Source organism: Catharus ustulatus, chromosome 3, assembly GCF_009819885.2.
Source record: "Catharus ustulatus isolate bCatUst1 chromosome 3, bCatUst1.pri.v2, whole genome shotgun sequence".
Classification (NCBI taxonomy): domain Eukaryota; kingdom Metazoa; phylum Chordata; class Aves; order Passeriformes; family Turdidae; genus Catharus; species Catharus ustulatus.
Window position 1 is genome coordinate 93,832,320 of NC_046223.1, and position 16,079 is coordinate 93,848,398.

General features: G+C 39.9%; 1 protein-coding gene across 1 annotated transcript in view; it reads right to left on the reverse strand.

Annotated features, from left to right (window-relative positions):
* Nucleotides 1-421: 421 nt before the first annotated feature.
* The window catches only part of TINAG (tubulointerstitial nephritis antigen), a 41,405-nt gene continuing 25,747 nt past the window's right edge, over nt 422-16,079 (reverse strand). Inside the window, exons 9-11 of the mRNA XM_033056198.1 lie at nt 13,809-13,914; nt 1,758-1,803; nt 422-639 (exon numbers count right to left, since the gene is read on the reverse strand). Coding sequence (XP_032912089.1) covers nt 523-639; nt 1,758-1,803; nt 13,809-13,914 — 269 coding nt within the window. The 3' untranslated portion in view covers nt 422-522. The remainder of the gene's footprint in view (nt 640-1,757; nt 1,804-13,808; nt 13,915-16,079) is intronic.

Here is a 16,079-nt window from a genome sequence, read left to right on the forward strand (position 1 = left end):
AAATTAATTTCCTAAATGAGATATTGATACATAGATACAACTTATCTGCTTAGTTGTAAGTAAGGTAGATAGCAAATAATTCTTCAGCTACAGGATCAGAACTACTTACATTTCTTTGGAATTTACTATCCAGTATGACCATGAGCTGTCTGAGCAAATTCTGTTTGGAAGAGCACATAATATTTCTGAAGTAATTTCTGATTGGATTATTTATTGCAAAGAGATTAATGCTAACAGTGTAACTCCATTTTCTCAGGCATTGTTCAATCAGAAGGGAACTTTCTGCTCTGTGAGACATCAAGGTTTTCAGTAGTCCTGGATATAACATGCTTTTAGACTAAAGGGGAGCTTGTACTAGGTGAAATCCAGGAGTGCTATGATGACTGCAGTGTGTTCCAGGAAGACCTCATGAGGGCTGATAGAAAGGTAACTCAGAGAGAAGACTTTATTATTTCCCCATAAACACTCAATATACAACAATGGAAAGAATAGATACATCAAGCAGAGTATAGTACAGATAAATTATGGCTGTCCCGAAGTAGCTAAAATCAGCTTTTCAATATCACACTCATTTTGTCCACGTAGAATCCTAAAATAACCATTTTCTCCCCATGATTTTCCCCAGGAATTTGCAGCAATCTAAAAGTAAACAAAGCAGAAAAAAATTACCAGTTTTCATTTTATATTATTCTTTAAAAATACAAGATGCAAAGTGCAAAATGAATCTTTTTTTTAGCTTTCTTTTTAAGAAACAAAGTCTCTCAGATTGGGTGCACTGAGAATTAACATGTATCTTTTTCTGATTTCTAATAATTTGTTCCTTTTTTGGTCAGATCAAAATTTCAATTCCAAAATCACAGTTCATAAAAAAAGGAATAGTATTTCTACAAGACAGTTTGAAAAATTGAAGCAGAAATCATTACATGACTATTCAACTCTTTGCTGGTAAAAATAGTTATTGAAGCAACAGTGGTCAGAATTCCAATTGCAACTAACCTGTTAAAAATACATCAAAGATAGATTTACATATATATATAAAGCTGACTTTTAAAAAATTATGTTATAGTCAGGTAGCTATTGACATATTGAGCAATTTATTTTCTGATGAAGTCTCAGTAGTCTCAGTAGGTTTTGGCTTTGATACCAGTGAAACTACCTGCCATAAGCCCTGCCATCAGCTATGTAAGCACCAAAGTACCTTCAGATGAATCCAGGAATAATGGGATGAGCTGTTAGTCATAATCCAAGTGACAAAATTTACTTACTCTAAATGACTTAAAGGAAATATTCTTAGTGTAATTGGTTTTAGTTTTGGGACTTATTCTGATGGCTGAATAACAATTGCCAACGCTGTTTAAACAGAAAATTTATCTTTTCCAAGTATTTGTTTAAATACTATTGATTAATTTTACTGACTTTCATTTAGAGGCACCAAAATTAACTGATTCTTCATAGAAATCTTTAATAACAATTGAAAATTTGGATAAGATTTGAAACAGAAAAGGCAGCATAGGAAAAAACACTGATATAGGTGGGATGAAATAGGCTTTAAAATTGAGGTAGGTGATGCTGTAGTTTGAGGGTCAGCATGATAAAAGTTGCCAGAGAGGGAATAGAATTATGCAGGACTCTTTAAGGCAAAGGAGAAAAATAGATGCAGAGAGAGTCAATGAAAGTAAAGAAGTAGATTTTAGATGAACTGTGTTGTGGAGATTTTTTTCTTCTGCTTCAAAACACAGTCGTAAGTATTCACTTACCCAGAACTTCTGTTTCTGTCCATTTTTGTCACGTAATGCTCCCCACCTTTTAGAAAAGAATGGTACTTTGATGAAACAAGTAACCAGAAAACAAAAGCATGTCTTAGGTAGTTGTCGTAATTGCCAGTATCAGAACAAACCATGATGATTCAAGTGAGGTTACCTGCTGACCCGCTAACCACAAGTCAAATTCCCATTAGTTATTACAAAAACTTAACAAAAGTCTAGTTCTAGTTTTTCATTGCAAAAACCTGTTTTCATTGACAGAGTCTCTCTTCTCGAGAGTTCTCCTGCTGAACTGTGTAGGAGTATTGAAAATAATGTGAACAATATTTCTTCAACTCAGCTGAAGATCCCTAGGAATATCTGTTGTTAAAAGTCTCCAGCACCTTTACAGAAATAGCTGGTGAGTTGGGACTGAAAATATTCCTAGTTTTTCTCAGCTCACATTGAACTGCTGAGAGCCTAATCTGTTTTATTGCATGGTGCGGGGGGTTGATGTTTTTGTCATCTTTGAGAGCATGCTAACTTTTGTGGACATATATGAAATCATACAAGACATTTTCCCCACCTGACAAGTAATAGGATTTTCATAGGGGTATAGCTGTAGCTGAACCCTGCAGTACTCTGATTTTTAGACCTCACTTTATACACAGGGCAGAAGTTCCAACCCAATCACCTGGAAGTGTTTCAGTGAGCAAGAGTTGCACTGCACACCTTAGGTAGCTAAGTACATGGGGTTTTTCTGCTGGAGCTTAAAGAGCTCTTTCTTGTTTTGAATTTATGCAGCAGATGCTTGTCTAGTTACTATTCACAGCTCATGATGGTTGGGTGCCTATAAAAGGGCAAATAAACAGAAAACCAAAGATGTGAACTTTTAGATGGTTTCCCCAGTGTAAAATTAATCCTAGGATATATCAAATGCCATTGACAGAGCATTTACTGGTGTATATCCCATCAACACTGCATGTTTGAGCTGTATTTGCAGTGCTCCAGTCGTTTTCAAAGGCAACCAGCAAAAATTTGATGAGAAATCCCACAATGTGAATGGGGAAATTGGGATTTTTCTGTCACTCTTTTATTTAAACAGCAACAGTGGCATCAACTCTCCTTGGTTAACAGTGAACTGTCGTTTACATGGAACACCTGCACTTTCAGCCAAAGGGTAAAAGAAAAGGAAGACAAATTGGTGACTGAGAGATGAAGTGTGGATTTTAGTCGCAATCTTTAAATTCAAGGAATCATAAAAACAATGTTTGTCACAATGACCCTGGAGCGCAATTTTTTTTTTTTAAAGAGGCCTCATGATGCATTTTTCTTTTCATTACCACATGAATGCTCGGGGATTATCAACAATTGCCATTTCTTTGCCAAATGTATTTCAGATACAATTTGTGATGATCATACATTAAAAAAAAAAAAAAGTTATAGGCTTTTGAATTTCATATCAGGTTCAGATTTACTTCTTTACTCATGGCCATTTTACTAAAAAAAAATACATTAGCTGCAATGTGAAAGTCCAATATTTACATCAGTCTCAAAGACAGAAAAATTGCCTTGAATTTATATTCATGTATTCCTGCATTTCAAACTACACATAATTTCTCCCTCTTGCTGGAGTAGGATGATGACCAGATCCCAAGGGTCACATTCTTGTGATTGAATATTGTTCTAATATTTGTTATTTTCTAAAAGAGTCGACTTCTAGCTTCATACATTGATAGGAATTTATTGATTCTCAGAAATGTTTCTAAATGAAAGAAGACTTAGAAGCTGAGATAGAAAAGGACCCTTTTCTTATCCTTGACTACAACTGAATTTAGTTTCCCAGGGTTTGTGTCATCAAAGATACATAGGCACTTGACATATGCATTTTATTTACAGTTTAGAAAGAACTGCTTTATCATTGATCAATGTCTATGGGTATTCATCAAATACTCTAAATACAACTATATTAAATTAAAATATAGAGTGCAGTCAGCAGGTCAAGAGAAGTGACTGATTTTTTGGGACTGCAATTCTGCGTCCAGTGCTCAGTCTTGAGCTTCCCCACACAGGAAAGGCATTAAGAGGTTGGAGCGACACCAGCAGGAGTCCACTGAAATGTTTGGGGTCTGGAGCACAGGATGTATGAGGAGAGGCTGAGGGAGTGGCTCTGTTCAGGAGAAGAGGCCCCTCAGGAGAGTGGGCTCAGGGCAGATATATTTGTTGTCTTCTTCTTTGCAAAGGGTGGTTAAAGAGAAGATAGGGCAGAGTCTCCTGATACATTTTGGTGGTCCCCCCTCTGGTCTCCTTCCACATCCCCTACTTGGCCTCCAGTGGCAGTAGCAATGGCTGCATTCAGTTTACTCTAGATAGCATTCCAGATCATTGCAGAGTAGCAGCTCAGAGAAAATGCTGATTGGTCCCTCAAAATCTTCAAAACCAAAATTAAACAAAAAAAACCCCGAACCAACCAACCAAAAAGGCCTAATCCTGAAGGAGTTTAATGAAGTAAATAAACTCCTCGAGGAATTTTTTTCCCAGGAGGAACTAACAGAGACTTTACAGTGAGTTGACACATTCTTGGACAACATCCATTAGAGAACAACATTGTATTTTCTGGAAGATTACCAAAATAATTGAATCACACACTTTCTTTTTTTTTTTTTTTTCCCTGACTATTCCAGCTTGATATTTACTCTAAATGAATTACATTTTAAAATCAAAGATATGCTGGATATCATTAGACTTGGACACACAGGGAATTTCTCAGGGTTATTTTTGCAAGGCTTTAGGTCATTATTGTCCCTACCTCTGGTATTTTAGGTAAACCTCTCAATAGCATGTCCTGGTTTCAGCTAGAATAGAGTTAATTTTTTCTCGGTAGCTGCTACAGTACTGTGATTTGGATTTGGAATGCGAGTAATATTGATAATACACTAATGTTTTGGGTTTTGCTAAATATTTTTTTTCCCTTTTGTCTCATGCTCTAATTATTCTCCAGCAAAGAGGAATGCAAAATAACGTAGAAGGGATCCTGGCTGGTACAGGTGGCCAAAAGTGACCAAAAGGATATTCCACCTATAGAACTCATTCCCAATACATTATCAGGGGAAAGTTACCCAGAAATGTGTCCAGTCTGGGTTCAGGAAGGGGTTCCGGTGTTGGTCAGCAGATGGTGAGCAATTGCATTGTAAAGCATTTCTTTTTCCCTTTTTCTTATCAGTTGCCATTATTATTGTATTTTACACTATTTTTTATCATTAAACTGTTCTCTTAATCTACGAGTTTTACTTTGATTTTATCCCCCATTCCACTGGGATGTGTAGGGGGAGAGATGGAGTTGAGAGAATGACTGCTTAATTTCCAACTGGGCTTAAATCATGACACCATTTCATATCCAAACTTTCTATTTTTATTTAGAAGTAAAATAAGAGATTTTAAGAAATCATTAAGGAGGTCTATCAATTACTGAAAATTACTTTTAAAAGGGATTTTACTTCTCTCTGGCAAAAATATTCTCTGAGAAATACACCACGTAGCCTTTCCAAAAGAAACTAGCACAATCTTCAATTAAAAAAAAGTAATTTCAGAAAACCACATTCAGTCGCCCTTCAGGAAAAAACGAAGCAATGTGTTTCCATTTACTCCAAGGAAAACTGCTCCAAATGACTCTGTAAAAAGTATTCTGTTGCTCTTTCAAATGAAAGGATGAGTGTTTGTGGTCCTATATAAAATTATTTTCTGTCCTTTTCAGTAATAAATTTCCCTTGATATTAAATCTGTAGGAGCAGGCCCTGAATACACAACTCTGCCTGACAGATAAAAAATTAGAATACTGAGACTTTCAGTAGTGTTATAGAGAATGGAAATTGGTTTTATTTGAACGTTCTCTAGTTTGGCTTTCAATAAAATACATCACTAAATTGAAGGTGGACTTCACAAAAGAAGCATAAAGAAAACTATGAGGATAAAAGTAAGCTGATAATTAATCATTGAATAAAATAATAAAAAATGGGAAATATAACCTAACAATAAAAAGGGTTATCAGCAGTGGCTTCAAAACTGTGGTGTTTTGGCAGATAACAGAAAATATGTTCAAGTGTGCTTACACTCACTTTTGTAGGTAAAATGCTCTTAACAGCAAATACGGTGAAGGCTTCGGAGGAGTGTGCTAAATAATATTATACAAACTGACTCCTTAAGGCTGAGGATATGAACTGAAAACAAATACAGCCTTAAAAATAAAGAGGAATGGCAGATTTAGATCTCAAGCTAATTTCTGAAGTTTAGTAATTATTAGTAGAAGTCAATACTTTGCATTAACCAAGGATTTAAACTGCTGGCTGGACAGAAATATATGCAGCCCAAAATTTTTCTCAGTTTCTTCCCTGGACTCGGTTGTGCAACTGCCATAATGCTACCAGAGGAAAAAAATGTGTAACTATTGTGGGTCATGTCCAATTGTTAGTGCTGGATCACAAAAGCCTAGTACAATTGAAAAGCTAGCAATTTTATCTACTGAATTAGACAAAAGTTTAATTCTTAATCTTGCATTAAAAGTAAACAGATTAGTCACTGACTAATGTTCACCACAAGAGAAAGCTTCTTAGAAAATGGATGCTGGAACTTGAAATTGTAGTTTTGCACAGACTTTTCAACATAAGAGGTGAGTCAAATTCAGTCAGTGAGCCAATAGTTAAATCACTCCCACAGATCCCACAGACCTACTGTAAGGAATTGTATGGGTGACAGAATCATGAATTTAATTGCATGAATCATCAGACACTTTATCTTTTCCCCTTGATCTCCTCATATATTTCTCTTTGCTGTAAAATGTTTGAGTCTTGCTGTTTAATTTTTAACTATAATACCTGATGTTGATTGTCTGACAATGAAAAAATAATTATTTTTCCCCATGAAAGAAAACGGGAACTCAAGCCCAGGTTTCTTTATTCAAGAACAAAACAGTTTGGATTATGACTTTTGGTGGTTTAAGATGTTACTTGTTTTTAGTTATTCTGAGTGTCAGCTGGAGTGAGGGCAACTAAGGAGAAAAATGTAGAGAAAAACAGAGTCTCCAAAGCCAAAGCCCCAGATGTCACTAACAGTAGTCAAGACTTTGGACTTTAGACTTTGGATAGGTGAATCATTTAACTATGTATTAAATGTTAGAATGCTGTTGCTCTGTCTGGCTGTCTCCTCAACAAACCACAAGCTCTTTGCCTCACATACCAATTTTATCTCCATTAGTATGGTTTTTTGTGTTAAACATTCAACCAATGTTTTTTCAGGGCATAGAAGTTTCAGTTTAGTATTGGCTAAGCCATTTAATCTGCTGCATTATTCCACTTAAATCTTCCAGTGAACTGACAATTAAAATAGAGGGGAAATGTGTTTCCAGCTAATGAATATCTCAGTGCCCTCTTATTAAAGCCTTTTGTCATTCTGAGCTCCTTCCAAGCATTGAAAATTTATCTTATTGATGAAAGATTTTATCAAGGCTTTTAATAATATTTCCTTGTTTCCTCCAAGCCTTAAAGTGATAGTCGATAGATTTAATTGCAGACAAAGGCATGGACTTTTGAGACCTTCCTGGATTTTTCAGTGCCATGACTTCAGCATCTGCAGCTTTTTAGTGAGGTGTGGATCATATATTGTAGCTTGGCATTGATACTAAAGTGATTCAGAAATAAGTCTCAGAGATTTGTCTGAACAAGCTGCAAACATTCATGATGGATGCTTTACTTCACTAACTTTGAAAAGAGATTTGTTTGAACTAAAACCACAGCTACTCCATCCAATGTACTTCCTTGACTGAACTGTACTTTCCTTACCAAACAGACTATGGCATTTTATACCAACAAATTTGCCCCAGGTTTTCTTCTGCTATGGACATTATATTTCTTTTCCCGGATGGAACTAAGAAAGCCAGAAGACTAGAAAGAAGAGGAAATAAAATTTTAAAAACCCAGCTAACCAACCAACAAAAAAAAAACCACAAAAAAACCCACAAAAAGACAAAAAGCACCAAAAAAACAAAACAAAACAAAAGCAAACAAAAAACAAACCAACAAAAAGAAAATTTGCAGAGATTATTGTATAGAATAAATATGACAGGTTTGATTATAAATCCTAGCTTAAATGTACAGATCTGAAAGAAACTTACCACTAAGTTCATCTTTGATGTGAATTTAGTCTTTTTTTTTATTAAGAGACCTTGAGATAAAAATGACAGTTCTATCTAATTTTTCAGTTATCAGTCTTCTTAAAATAGGAGAGTGCAGATGAAAAAATGAAAATTACCAAACTAATAGTTTGTCCTACTTAGTCCCACTTGTCATTTGCAGTTTCACTGTGCCTCTTTAGCTGATTTTCATTCTGGTGTCATTAAGAGCTGTAATTGCCTGTGTATGGATCCATATATGCATGTATGTACATACACATATATGCAAGACATTCTGGAAATACTATCTTACTATTAAGATAACACACCAGTAATTTGGTTTTAAGCAACTTGATGATGCCATTGCATATGGGATTTCTCTAATCTAATCTAGAATTTTTCATGTCAGCTATTTAAGTGTGATGTTATTCCACAGATTATTTTATAGTCTTCAAGGAGAAATCGGATCCAACAAAGCTATTCAGCTCACCTTTAGATACTTAAGTTGGGGTAGTTCAATGCCTATAAATGACAAAGGGAAACATGCAGAAGCATAGGAATTTAACTTTTCTATGTCAAAACTTAGCTGTTATGTATCCCAGTCTCCATTACTTACTTTTTCTGCTTATTCCCTGTCTGGAATACTGACACAGAAATTGCCTGAGAGATCCTGCTCTCTCTAAGTATTAGTGGGTCAGTCCATCCTACCTTTGGACTACTGAAAGCCCTACTTCACTAGAGAGGCTGTGACCAAACTCAGACACTCTGCTACCCACAACAACCTCCATCTGGCTGTTCCACATTTTCCTCTCCTTATTCCATGGTACTCCATCTTTTCATGTTCTCCCCCTGAGCCTGAGGTCACACAGTACCTCACTGGAGATAGACTCCCAGTCTTGTCACAGCTGATTTTATAAATAAGCCTTTGAATGATAGAAAATAATTTGCAATTTCATGTTGCAGAACAAGGGAAGCCAATCTAAACATTTAAAATCCTTCTGGCCCAATGATCCACTAGGCAGTTTATACGTGCATTTCTAGTTTTGTACAAATAGCTCTTGCAAGTTTCACCAAAATGTGTTCACATTTTATCACTCCATTGCCTTATATGCTGCACAATTCACCAGTAATTTAAGGCATTTTGAAAGACGTTTTTGAGATATTAGAAATATCAGCTTAATAGGGTCAGTCATTGCTATGACTTTTAGAAGTATTGAATCTCTTTTATGGAAGGGATTATAAATAAAAATGAGCCTACAATAAGCATGAACCCACACAAAACTGTATTTCTTTAGCCTATCTATCAGCATGTGTCTGCTCCTTTTTGTCTCTCCAGGAACCATCTCAGCTAAGCAAAATGCAAATATTCATCAGTATTTTTATCTGAAGTACAACTATTATGAGATTCCCATGAGTTTTTTTATTTAGGTCAAGCACTTTAAATTTTCCTTTCGTTCCAAGCTATATGTGAGTGACAAAAGACTTACACCCACAACACATATTTTGCATTCAAGTTCATTGAAACCAATAAATTATATTAAAAAGTGATGGCTTAATCCTGAAGACATTAAAATCTATACAAATAAGTGGTTTAGAATTCATGATGCAGAACCACATCTTGTGACTGGATTTATGATTGCTAGAAACTCCTAGCTTAAAGCTCCAACAACTACTAACTTTTCAAGATCTAATTTCATTTTTGCAGTTAAACAGCTTTGAAAATATTTTTATATGGTACGATCTTGGAGGCCACAATGTATGTACAATTCAAGGATTGGTAACTCTTTATATTGTTGTATCCATTGGACACTTCAGCAATATTCAAAATAAGTAAATGTTTTATTAAATAAATGCATTCCCCACATATTAAACACTGAACAAGTCTGAGGTTTCCTATATATCGTCTTCAGTTTTCATCTTTTTCCTTCACTTCTTACATCCTTTTTCAGTACATCAGATTATTCATCTTTCCTCCTACTCTGTATTTAGCAGTGACTACTTAACACAATCCTGTGTCTCAGTCAAGGCACTCAGATTTTGCTCAGAGTGGCCCCTTCCCTAAGGACTGCTATCTTTTCTTTGCACAGCCTGTCAGTTCCCATTTAAATCAGCATCCACTTGAGCATAGAAATACTGAATCACAGAATATACTGACTTGCAAGGGACCCACAAGAACCATCGACTCCAACTCCAGGCCCCACACAGAACACCCCAAGAGTCACCCCAAGTGCCCAAGAGCACTGTCCAAACACTTCTTGAGCTCTGTCAGGCTTGGTGCTGTGACCAGTGCCCTGGGGAGCTGTTCCAGTGCCCAAACACCCTGACAGAGCTTCAGGCCATTCCTTCAGGTCCTGTCACTGTCACCACAGAGATCAGAGCCTGCCCCTCCTCTTCCCCTCACAAGAAGCTGTAACTGCAGTGAGGTCTCCCCTCAGTCTCCTCCAGGCTGAACAGACCAAGCGACCTCAGCTGCTCCTCATGTGGCTTCCCCTCAAGGCCTTCACCATCTTTACTGCCCTCCTTTGGACTCTCTCCAATAGTTTAATATATCTTTCTTATATTGCAGTGCCCAAAACTACCCCAGCACTGGAGGTGAGGCTGCCCCAGCTCAGAGCAGAGCAGGGCAATCCCTCCCTTGCCTGGCTGTGATGCTGTCCCTGATGCACCCGGGACAGGGTTGGCCCTCCTGGCTGCCAGGGCACTGCCCACTCATGTTCAACATTCAATCAGCCAGGATCCCTTTCTGTGGCACTGCTTTCCAGCATCTAATTTCCCAGTCTGTCCTCACATCCAGGGTTGCCCATCTCAGGTGTGGAATCCAGCACTTCCCTTTTTTAAACATCATACAGTTGGTGCATACGGTTGGCACATTAGTTATCTCCTCTACTCTCCCCCCTCAGCCACCACGTTATCCCCTGGTACCACTCTAGCATAATCAACCATCTGGGTAGGTTATTCTGCCCAAATGTAGAGCAGCTTGTCTTAGGGAATAGTTGTCATCACCCTATGCTTGCTCCAAGGATACTTCACAACCATCCCAACACCTGAACACACAGCCTTCTAGCAGCTCATCCCAGAGCTAAAGTATGCAAATTGCACAGCAAATTTTAATGTCTAATGTTATTGATTTCTCACTGCTTAAATACACCCACAAAATCAACACATACCATCTGTCCTCCATAAACATCTTCTCCTAATTCAGTGCTCCATTTTTCTACACTAAATTCCAGTGTTTCTTTTTCATTGCTTCACAATATTCCTTATAATGATAATTCAGGAGTTTTCCTCTATTAGCCTGAGTCAATACTTTTTTGTAGCTGTATCAAAATGATCTTACATAACCCTGCTGCTTTTCTTTGCTTCTAAGCCACTATCAAGCACACTCTTGTAATCCATAGCCAGCAATTTCCACAACCACAGGCATTCCCATGCCCTTCATGAAGATGTCTTCACTAAGATCACAAGCACAAAATACACCTTATTTTGAAATTTTATGTTCTTGAAGTACAGTAGTTTCACGAATACAAGCCGCACGGATTATAAGCCGCACCCCCGGTGCCTCGACAATGTTGCTGTCTTTGTCAATAGATAAGCCGCACCCCGAATATTAGCCGCACTTTCGTTCGTCGCGAGAATCCGTGCGCAGCTTTCACAAATTGGCCAATTAGTAAGAGGATCGCGGCATAGCGGGCTTTACTGGCTCGGGGCGGGGCCAGGCAGGCTCGGCCCGCTCATGGTTGCCGACGGGGCCGGGTGGCCCAGCTCAGCGCCACGGCTCGGCGGGGCTGGCCGGGTGGTGCTGCCGCCGCCGCCGGGCTCGCTGGCCCCCCTCTCCCGTCAGCACCGCCCCGCTGCCGCGTTCGCTCGCCCGGCTGGCAGGGCTGCCGCCGCCGGGCTCGCCGTCCGCCCCGCTGCCGCTTTCGCTCGCCCCGCGCCGCGCCTCGCGAGCGCCGCGCCCGCCCCGCGGCGCTTTCGCGGCTCGCGGCGGCGCTTTCGCGGTTCGCGGCTCGCGGCGGCGCTTTCGCGGCTCGCGGCTCGCGGCGGCGCTTTCGCGGCTCGCGGCTCGCGGCTCGCGGTTCGCGGCTCGCGGCTCGCGGTTCGCGGCTCGCGGTTCGCGGCGGCGCTTTCGCGGTTCGCGGCTCGCGGTTCGCGGCAGCGCTTTCGCGGCTCGCGGTTCGCGGCTCGCGGTTCGCGGCGGCGCTTTCGCGGCTCGCGGTTCGCGGCTCGCGGTTCGCGGCTCGCGGTTCGCGGCGGCGCTTTCGCGGCTCGCGGCTCGCGGTTCGCGGCTCACGGCGGCGCTTTCGCGGCTCGCGGTTCGCGGCTCGCGGCGGCGCTTTCGCGGCTCGCGGCTCGCGGTTCGCGGCGGCGCTTTCGCGGCTCGCGGTTCGCGGCTCGCGGTTCGCAGCGGCGCTTTCGCGGCTCGCGGCTCGCGGCGGCGCTTTCGCGGCTCGCGGCTCACGGCTCGCGGCTCGCGGCTCGCGGTTCGCGGCTCGCGGTTCGCGGTGCTTTCGCGAGTGGCGGCGCTTTCGCGAGGGCCGCTTTCGCTCGCCCCGCCGGCAGGGCTGCCGCCGCCGCCACCAGGCTCGCCGGCCGCCCCCTCCCGTCTGCACCGCCGCCGCGTTTCCTCGCCCTGGCCGGCACTGCAGGCCCCCGCACCGCCGGGCTCCCCCACGCTGCTGGCCCCGATTATGCTGGGCTTCCCCCGCTGCCAGGCAGCCCCACCCGCCGGCCTTCCTGCTTCTGCCATGCTCCCCTGCACTGCTAGCCCCAGTTCTCCCGGGCTCCCCCGCCCTGCTGGCTCAGGCTCTGCCGCCCGCCCCCCACACTGCTGGCCCCGCCTCTGCCAGGCTTTCCCACCTCTGCCGGGGCGGCCGGGCTCCAGCTTGGCTTGGGGCTGCCGCGGGCTCTCACTTCCGTGTTGGCAGCTTTTAGAATTTTGTTAATAGATTAGCCGCCCCGGAATATTAGCCGCACTTCCGGGTTTCCACCAAAATTTTGGTCAAATTGGTGCGGCTTGTATTCGTGAAATTACTGTACTTGTTTAAAATACTCCCAGTAATCTTCTTAGCACACATTGAATCATTATTTATATGACATTCTAGATCACCAATAAAATATTTGCTTGAGATTCTACAGTTGTTTTCCTGTGTATTAAATAGCTGATTTGATAAATTCATCTTTGCATATTCCCTCCATGGCAAAAAATAAAGTTTCATGGTGTGTTCAATAATTCAAGTACATGCATTATTAGATACTTGCCTTCTTAACATAGTTGCCCTGGTCTACATTGGAGAGGAAATCCACTAGTCTACTACACACATGCATCTGAAGCAGTTTCCCAAATAAAATCAGTAGCATCTGAGCAGCAGCTGGTTTCTATTCAGGGCACAGAGAGCCCAGACTGCTGTGCCAGTAATCTGTGCCATTTAAGTGGGAGGTCGTTGTCAATTTTTATGTTTCTATTTGCATTCTGTTTGGTGGCATATTTGAAGAGAATTATATCAACTATGTTCACAACTTGATAAATACTTGGAATATTTGTGAATACCCAACCAAGTATTTTTATATGGTGTGCGTATGTATGTATAGACAGATAGATACAGATAAATTTATATGGGGCAAGGGTTTAACTGTGTTTGTATGGGGTTTAATGGCTTATTCTATAAACATATTTGAAGTTTTTTAACACATGTAAGAGTAGATTAAAAGGTGATGGATCTAGACATCTTTTCAATACCCTCTAAAATTCGTAGACAAGGCAAAAATGAAACATTGGTCTTAGGTTGGGAGTTAGCAGTGTTCCATCTGTGACAGTCAAATCTTTGGGTTCCAAAGTGGTCATTGACATTATATTGCATTCATGACTGGCAGAGAAAACAGGTAAAAGAATGTGCTTTACTCACCCAAGGAGTTTGACTGAATGAGTTTTCCATTTAGATCCTGCTTGCTGGGAGTGTCGATATATTCCCCCTTTGTAAAGGAAAAAGTCTTCATACACTTTCATGATAGCTGAAGAACAATAGGAAAAATCACCACAGTCAGCAAACATTACTTCTATTGTTCGTTGCTCCTTGCATTTTACCAGTGAAATTCTTGTTGTGTGTTGGACTGCATTAAGTGTACTTTGTAACTCCACTAAAAGCAGCAATTTCTCAGAAGTGCCCTGCTGTGAGTGAACCAATAGAAATACTTCAACAGAGTTCTCTCTAAGGTCTCTTATCAAGTTTGTTGGTTTTCCTTGTCATTGAAACTCCCTCTCATTGACTTCTTCCAATGCAGTAAGAAGAAACATTGCCTTGTAGAGGCTTACCTAAATTTTGAAATCTAATTCAATAAAATTATCCTGCCCAAGGTTCATATATAAACTACTCAGTTCTGACTATCATTTGCATATCCAAGAAAAGTATTTTAAAAAAAAAAATGTATTTCCTGTGTTATATGGTGGAGTGACATGCCTTTTTCTGAAACTTAAAATTTATCAAATACATAGTAATCTCCTTAAAGAAAACTAGATTGCTTGTATATGTATAAATTGTGACAATTAAAAGTGTGGGGGAAAAAATTACAGTTCTTTTTCATAAAAATGTAAGGAGAAAGAACTGATGAACAGAAAATTTTGTGCAAGAGAATGAAGATTACAAGTTGCATTTTATGCCTATTTATTATTTCTTAAGATCATTCATTTGTTTATTAAGAAAATAGTTCTGGGTTTCTTTTCCACATATGTTCTGCCACCTTAGTACCATTTGCTTTATGATGGGTTACCAGATCCAGAGAAATGACAATACTTTTCAGGTCTACATTGCCTTTAGATTCCAGTGAATTAGAAGCATTAAATATAAGCTTCATCCCATCTTATTTTAGCACATGATTTTAACTGCCACACAGTTTGGAACATGAAAATTAGTGAAATCAAATTTCCTAAAGCCTTGAGCCCTGAGAATCCCATAAAGTACAAGTTTTACTAACCATTTTTTATGTGATTGGACCATTTATAACGTACCTGGCATAGACCTGCAGTATCCAGTAAGTTGAGCTCATGCTGCCATTTTTTTTCTGTCAGGCATACTTACAAATTTCTTATTCCTACCTGAATATTTTCATAAACTTGAAGGAAATTAACTATCTTTATGACAACCTCTATCATATTGAGCCAAAAATTGCAGGGGATGAGGGAGAACTCTCAAAACATGGTGAAATGGGATCATTTGCCTTGCCATGACAAGCTTGAAATTGTGCCCTTCCCCATCATATCTTGGTTGAAGCTCTGCCAATGAGACCTGCTGTTCCTGAGCAAAGACTCTCCATCCTCTCTGAGAAAGGTGAATCCCATCATTCAATTGCCAAAAATCCCCAATATTTTAGCTGTGACACCAGCTGTGGAGCCACATATTAATAGACTCAGCCCATCTGTTTCTTCCAATGTTGCTGCCTTCAACTGTAAGTACAGAGAAGAATACAACTTGTGCCCCAAATGAGACACATTCTTCTCTGTGAGGAGATATCATACCTAAATTTTTTCCATTGAAATGAAGTAGAAATTTTTGAAGTGGATTTCCAGAATAACTTTAGTTTATGTGATGGAATTTTATCTCTGATTATATCTTATATATACATTGCACGCACCTGCGTGCGTGTATATATACATTTGCATATGTGTGTAAATATATATACACCTATGTATATGCAAAACCTTGCAATCAGGAGCTAAATAATGGTACAGTCTGTGAAGTTAGAGTGGTCTGGGTGCATGAAGTACAAGATGGACAAAGATGATGATGATATTTTTATTGAGATGCTTTTATTGAGATATTTTTATTTATTCAGTGACTTTGTCCTAATAGAGACTGTGACTTGGACAGGACAAGGTGATCACCTACTTTTGTTCCCTCTCACTTAGGAGAGACTTTGCATTTCCCAAAATGAATGGATTAATTATTAATGAATCAGAAAAGGCAGCAATTTTCACAAGGTTGACTATAACTCATGCATGAGCTACTTCAGTCATGCTGAGCTTGTCAGATCATGCTTATTGATGCAGCAGATTAAAAGATTGATTCCACTATGGATTTCCCTGCACAAAATTCTTAAATAGGAATTTTGATCTCTTTTTAATCATACAAAGACACAAGAAATCAAGTTGCTACAAAAGGATACAGTTTAGCTCTATACAT